At 40.6% G+C, this 7,632-nt stretch overlaps 1 protein-coding gene across 1 annotated transcript; it reads right to left on the reverse strand.

Moving 5' to 3' along the window:
• Window positions 1–346: 346 nt before the first annotated feature.
• On the reverse strand, window positions 347–5,801 carry LOC125543503 (Major facilitator superfamily protein). Its single transcript, XM_048706874.2, has 7 exons — window positions 5,448–5,801; window positions 4,653–4,780; window positions 3,255–3,476; window positions 2,717–3,169; window positions 2,433–2,630; window positions 1,913–2,050; window positions 347–890 (listed from the first exon to the last, which is right to left on the reverse strand). The coding sequence occupies exons 1-7, from the start codon at window positions 5,547–5,549 to the stop codon at window positions 629–631; spliced, it is 1,503 nt and encodes a 500-aa protein (XP_048562831.1). The 5' UTR covers window positions 5,550–5,801; the 3' UTR covers window positions 347–628.
• Between the last annotated feature and the right edge of the window lie 1,831 nt (window positions 5,802–7,632).

The raw sequence follows: 7,632 nt of genomic DNA on the forward strand, positions 1-7,632 counted from the left end.
TAAGTGAATCTACATTCAAAATATGTCTATATACATCCGTATGTGATAGTTCATTTGAAATCTCTAAAAAGACAAATATTTAGGAACGGAGGGAGTATTTGATTTGAATTTTTGGTAATATACTCAAGTTTTCAATAGCAATTTATTCGTACTTCTAGCGCAGTCAGTAAGTAATATACACTTGCAAGCATAACAAATATATGCATCAATTCACTGCTCAATTTGACAGTATAAACATACTGGATCACAGAGCTACAGGTAGAGATTTTAATATTAGACAGACAGAGATAGATAGAAAGATAGATAGATAGATAGATAGATAGATAGATAGACAGATAGACAGATGTATACATCAAAAGCTAAATCATAAACAATAACACTTTCCATGTAACACATGTTCTTGCAAGTACATTTGCTACACAGTTTTGCCATTGCTTAACGCTTTGTAATGTCAGCTATTGCACTCTTCCTCTCATTCTAGTATATGCCTGTATACATATTTCAACAAAACTGAGCTACCTTCCTGCTGGCTTCAATTTGCTTTCTCTATATGCATGTATGAGTAAGACTGGGGAATGCAGACCAGACCAGTCCAGAAAAAATGACGATCAGGTCTGTATCCCTTTTCCTATGTTGTTAGTCCCCTGACGTCCCTTGGAATCAGAAACAAAAATCCAATAGGTAAGAGAGTGCCCATCAGCTGAACAGTTAGGCCGAGTGCCAGATTGTCAAACTGTACCGACGAGATGTTCAAAGCTGACGTCAATGCAGCTCCAAGGAATGAACCTAATGTCGAACTGAGGTTGTTGATGGACATGAACAGAGCAAACAGTGTGCCCTCGATTCCAGGTGGGCAAAGTTGTCCCGAGAGGATTAGGAACGGCATCATCCTGCCAAATGAAGACAATAAAGTTAGAATCACTATTGCGTAAAATGTGTAGGTAAGATGTCAGATCTTCAGCCATGAGTACAATAATGGATTCATACTGGATAGATTGAACAATTTCCTCATTTTTTCAGTTGTTTTGATTAAGAGAACAATATGAACCTACTAACTAATGTCAATTATTATACTGGATAAAGTGAAGAATTTTCCTCAGTTGCAAAAAAGAACATACAGTCATCTAAAGAAATTTATGACATACGGGTCACACTTAACCATGAGCTCAAGAAACATTCATGAGGGCCACTTGATTGACGCTCACCCAAATAAAGGAAATAAATAAATAAGAGTATGACTGTATCTGTCTAGTTTTAGTTGAAACAAAGAAGTTTAAGTTGGTGACTAATGAGTTGCCACAACACTAAAATATTTTAAATGCAAGATTAGTCAATGCAGGATCAGTAACTCTGGGCAGCAACTTAGGGTTTCTAACAGAAACGCATCTCAAACTGGTTTTCTAAACTACAGGTCAAGCAGAAACTCAGTTAATGGTTTGCAATCTACTACCTCCGTCCCAAAAAGCTTGTCTTGGATTTGTCTAGATACGGATGTATCTAACACTAAAACGTGTCTAGATACATTCGTATCTAGACAAATCTAAGACGAGCTTTTCGGGATGGAGGTAATACTCCCTCCATTCCCTTATACAAGGCCACACTCAAATTACAGGTACCAAGGTAAAATTTAATGATTGCTTTGCAAGCTAACTTTTCTTGTTAACTGGGATCATTAATATGCCAGCATGCATGCAAGGAAGGAATGAGAAGGAAGTAGCACAGTGTCATTATGACCACATGCATGCAAGTGTTAAACAAGTTGCTAGTATGAGAAAACATCATTAAATTTTGCCTCGATTACTGTTAGTGGCCTTGTATAGATGCAAATTGTATTTTTCATAGTGGCCTTGTATAAGGGAATGGAGGGAGTAGTTCACATGAGTATGAAAGAAATGTCAGCTAGAGGATATACTTGAATTGGTTGATTGCATCAGCCAAAGCAGAGCCCCACAGCACCATGTATTTGTCTGCTATTCCATACTGCATATGTAATCTTGACACCAGTAAAATGTCCAGTACAGTAATTATCGCAAGGCCAAGATGTGCAAACCTGTAAAATAAGGACAGCAACTATTAAAGGTGGCACATGTAAGTACCTAACAACTTCAAACAAGTGAATAGATTTACATTCTAGCCAATTACCCCCATCAGTTTTTTAACAACATTAATAAAAGAGCATGCACTTGCACTCACAAAAACACTGATCAAAAGGAGATCAATAAATGGTTTATACCAAAAATACCAAGATGAAAATTCAGTCCAATTCATCGAATTATGGACAGCCAACTTACGAAAAGTTCATAGAAAATTTCAGTCAGTACATTAAGCATATATGCATAACATTTCAACTTCCTTTAAACAAACTATATGGCACTAATATAGATAGTGTGTTGACATTTGGAAAAGATAAACAGCTTGAAAAAATGACTTACATAAGAATATTCCTGAGTTTTTTATGCTTTAAGTAGCGGTTGTAGATATATGTGCCAAGCATTAGACTGAACCACCCAATCACACGTGCAGTCCCTAAGAAGGATGCCTCCAGATGTAGAACCTCCGTTTGATAATAGAACATTACTGTTGAGATATTTGGAACTGCTGCATTTGAAAGGAAAAACCATGCCATAGGTCTAGAGAAAAAGAAAGGAAGTTACCGATTAAGCTCTTCGGTGCAAGATGCAAACATCAGAGAAAATGAAATTGCAGGGTTAATTACCGCAGAATTGCTGGCTGCTTAAAAGCTGTGCATAAACTGAAGAAGGCTGATTTCAGAGATGAGTATAAATTAACTGAATTATTGTGCTTCTCATGACCTTCAGGTCGTTTGGACAATGTTTTCCTTTTGTTCTTTTTACGAGCACCCTTTCGCCTCCTAGTGCTCGCATATTTAAAAGATTCACCTGAGCCTTGTCCAGCAAAAGCACTATCAATATTCTGATCATCAGCATGATCATGTGCAGCATTATCTATCGTGCTCTCAAATCCTTTTGGAGATTCCTTAACGAAAACACATGTAACTAGTTGGAACAGTGGAAGAGCAGAGAAAATAATATAAATAGCATTTATTGGGAGATTGGACAATGCGTATCCTCCCAATAAGCTCCCAAATATCCCCCCTACAGCCATTGATGACCAAGATAATGACTGGAGATCACCAGCAAATTCTGGCCTGAAAAGAGAATAATTCAGGTTTTAAGGCATTGTATTGGAGTACTTATTATACAAGGTGAGACAAGATGCACCATATTACTCACCCTGCTGATCGAACTGCCTCTGCAATCATTGCATCTATAACAACATCTGCCATGGCAGATCCCAAGTTCTGTACAATCAACATTAGCGTAAAAAGATTGCTTGAGCTCCTCAAATATTCTGACAGCCCAATGATAAGCCATGGAAATAGAGAAAGACCACTAGAAATGATCAAATAGGGTACACGCTTCCTCTGCTTAATTGGAATACAGTCCGACACAATCCTGCAAGTACAATTGATATATGGGTGAGTAAGTAAAACCAGGATTTTTTTTATTGGGCGGTCAGCAACATGTCCAGTAATGCATGTACCAAGGCATATATGGAAGTTTTACAGCTGTTAGCAACACGTTGTGAACCTTTATCCACAACAGGATAACTAACGTACTGAACATAGCCAGATGGCAATGCTGCAAGATATTGGTAGACATAGGTTGGATGAGAGGTTATTTCAGAGAGAAAAGATTGGTTGTTTCTTCCTGAAACATAGATACATGGCATCTCTACAGTGGATGCTTGGATCTTTGACTTTTCCTAGCACGATACAAACTCCTCATGGTTGGACTCCTTTAATCCTAGACTTGCAGCCCTTCCTCCCGTTTCCTTGGTGCTGCAAATCCTTGTCTGACACATGACCGTCTTCTGCTACAGGCCTACGATGCACCTATGTCCTTGGCCACCTTGACAGCCAGCTGGTGCAAACTAACTGCCACTGGCTTGATGCAACATACTAATGCATACAACAACACCACTGCCAAAAAGCAGCACAACTCTGTGGACAGGAGAGTACTAGGACAACCATAGATCATGGACACTAGCTAGAAAACCAATTATGAGTTTGATATTACATGGGCCTACGTACTAGTACCGCTGAATGCCTTAATTTGCAGCAACAAAGCTATTTGACCAACAGATGTGGGAAATACTTTCTGTGATGTGTTCCTTTTTGCATTTCCATGTTACTGTCATGTGCCCATGTCTACAAATGAACTGTTCTTGTTAATCAATTTTCTGTTAAGATAACTTGAATACAAACTATGTTCAGATTGTTAGTGATAGGTTCTATTCACGGTAATCTGTAATTAATCAGAAATTGAAAAAAAAAATGTTTATCTCTGGTGGAATAATTATGTATCTATAGTAGCTCCATAAAAGTCCAGTAATAAACTTGTGTTGTGGTGGACACCAATATCAAACAATACCTAAGCTTATGCCTGAAAAAAGCGTAATTCTGAAAACTGAGATGTAAGACTCGTGACATTTGGAAACAAAAAAGTTAGTTAAAATATCTATATCCCAAGATATAGGCAAAGGAGAAGAATGATTATTTTGCATCAACCAAGGTTAAATTGTCGGTAAGTTTCGCTTCATATAAAGCAAAGAAGAAAAGGTAACATTACCCATATATAGGTTTTATGCTCCAAGGGAAAAATGCAGCAGAGACCAAAAACTGTGATGTTGAGGGTGACAGCTTCATGATGTCCTTCATTTGATACGAGACAGCTGTCCAGACAAAAGATCTGAAACCCTAAAACATTGAAGAATACATATTAGAACGTTTAAAATGTTAACATGTTCTTATTTGTGAAGCATTCAAGAAAAACAAACAGATTTGAAGGAGGGCCTCTTTAGTTATGCTGAATTCAGACATGGAATTTGCAACCGAGACATATCGCCAAAGCATGCAAGTTGAACAAGTGCTAAGGATATGAATGAACAACCTTGGCCCCCTACATGCTACCTTAAGGTATTTGACATGCCACCAATGCTCAGCATCCTGTGCAATTACCACATCAAGTAGTTTTAAGGCATCACAATCCAAGGCCAAGACTCGCCAACACTTGGATAGTTTCACATTTCCATGGGGCAGAGAATGACTTATCCATTCTAACCGAATTTCTTAAGCGCAATTGAGTCTCTCTATACAGACAGTGACTGATTTGGCGGCATATAAACGCTAGACGTCCATCTCAAGCTACTCTGGCAGCACGGGCTTCACATTCGCAACAAGATAAAATTAGCGTGCTGTCTACAAAAAGAATCCTTCATCATCTTGCGTGTTCTGGAAACATAAATTACGAAATGATCCTACGGACACGCACATGAGCGGCAGATCTATCTAAATCGACGGTGCGTGTACGGAGAAATGAGTGCGGTCACGAGGAGCGTCAGGGTGCCGGGAGAGAGGAAGAGACCTGGATGAAGTAGATCAGGCAGACGAGCCACAGGAACGGCGCCCCGAACGCCGCCGCCATCCGCCCCGCCCACCACGGCGAGGCCGGCGCCGCCTCCGCCATGGTCCCGACTAACAAGCGAAACGGATTTGCCCCTCCTGATCTGGCAAAATGAACCCCCGGGGAGATCTCGGCGTCTGAATGGATCGGAAGTGGGGGAGAGAGACGGACCGGAGTGAGGGCGGTGCGAGAGATGCGGGAATGCGCTGCCCGTATGACGCATGCACGGAGACGTCGGAGGATGGATGTCCTCCGGCTTGACGGGGTTTGTGAGGGCTGACTGAGACGCCACGCCCGGTGCCTGGCCGTGTCACAGCTCATCGACATGTGCCGTTTGATTGGCGCGACGGTTTTGGACAGCCACTCAGACTCTGCCACGTCGGGAGCTCCAGCAAAGCGTTGCTCTAGCTCCGTTGACTAGGACGGTCCGTGTAAGCTAAGATAAAATCTGTGCCTCCTTTCCTCCATCCATTTTCTATAAAAAAAATAGATATTCTTGCTTGTGAGGTCACTTGAGATAAAACTATCCATCCACCATGCAAGGGGAATGTTACTGGATATTCGTTCATGAACATTCTTCATGATCTCCGTCTAGAGATCTAGTAGAGTTGTCATATTGTGGTTTTCAAAACCATTTCAGAGCGTCCTTCGTATTTTTTTTCAAGGCTGCGGAGGCCATGCTCAAACTTAAATTTACCAAATCTCGTATCTTCAAATGTTGTCACCCATATTTTTGCTATAATTGTGCATATAAACTATATTGTACGTCCATGTTGCATCAATGTAATTCAAACATTTTAAGTTTGAACATCAAAAAAGTTCAACAACATTTTAATTCGCAAGTTCAAATGAACAAATAATCTGGATGCCACAAATGGTAAGTCATAATTCACATACATGAATCAACGGTAAAGGGACATAAGTGAGCATGAACAAATGTGAGGGAAATATATATTTTGGCTAAGTTCTTCAACACATCGGGGTCGTCGGGATCTAGCGGGCGAGTGTGGCACGACCGGGAAGATAGACTACGCAGGAGAAGGAGTTGTCGATAGCGGACGGTCGGCATGTGATGCCAACCTCCTTGGCAAGCCATGGAAGGAGGAACTCTCATAGAGAGAGGCCCACATCAAGCTCCCGTGATGTGGCCATGGTTGATTGCGGAGCTTCATGCAAACCTACAGCGGCCATGCCCCCGCCCCCACTATTTTTTGCACCCATTGAAAAAGTGCTATATTTTAGGCCTAACTAGTGTTTAGAATAGGGATTAGCCCCTCCTTCCCTATTAATTTGCTCCCTTCATGTAATGACCCCCTCTTAGATTATGCTAAAGCTCTGCCACTAGCCATGGTGATGGTCAGCATATAGTAGTAAGTTGGCATGCGACTGAGACGAAATGAGATAGTGTAGCGACCAGACCTCAAACAGTCTGATCTCTGTGCTCCGGTGTCATCTCTGGATCAGTAATGCTGACAGCACACAGTACTCGGAGGATTTATAGCAGAGTGGCAATCACACATTCATTACATCGAGTGTCTCAAAAGAGAACATATTACAATAAATATGACTTAAGGCCATCTAATAACGATAACAGCGAAAGGCTTGGAAGATAAGTTAGTCCATCAACTCCAACGGCATCACTGAGTATAGAACCGTGACCTAAAAACTCCTTAATCGTCGCCTGAAAAGTCTGCAACATTAACGTTGCAGCCCGAAAATGGGTCAGCACATGGAATATACTGGCAAGGTAACACATAGAGAGTAATGGAATGAAACAGCTATACTATATGCATATTTGGCTAGTGGAAAGCTCTATGGTTACAGTTTTGCGTAAAGCCAATTTTTCTCTACTACAAAGAAATAAATTTATTTAACTATCATGGTAGTTGTTAAACATTGAGAATGGTTGACAGCATTCTCAATCCCAATTAAGCATCATCATTAAACATAACCCAACAAAATTAATTTAGAGTAACATATTGAGATTCACATGATAATCCAAGTACTAGATACTCAAGATGTCCATAACCGGGGACACGGCTAACCATGATTAGTTTATTACACTCTGCAGAGGTTTGCGGACTTTTCCCCACAAGACTCGATCGCCTCCGTTTGGTTTCTCGCACTACATGGTGTTTGAGAAGAC

This window comes from Triticum urartu, chromosome 3A (genome assembly GCF_056163025.1).
Source record: "Triticum urartu cultivar PI428250 chromosome 3A, HENAU_Tu73, whole genome shotgun sequence".
NCBI lineage: Eukaryota > Viridiplantae > Streptophyta > Magnoliopsida > Poales > Poaceae > Triticum > Triticum urartu.

Bases quoted from the DNA above. Each gene is read 5' to 3' on its own strand.
- LOC125543503 (XM_048706874.2), bottom strand. From the start codon at position 5,549: ATGGCGGAGGCGGCGCCGGCCTCGCCGTGGTGGGCGGGGCGGATGGCG. The intron at 2,631-2,716 runs GTAATTAACCCT...CTTTTTCTCTAG, and splicing joins AAGCAGCCAGCAATTCTGCG to ACCTATGGCATGGTTTTTCC. The intron at 891-1,912 runs GTATATCCTCTA...TTCATTTGGCAG, and splicing joins GATGCAATCAACCAATTCAA to GATGATGCCGTTCCTAATCC.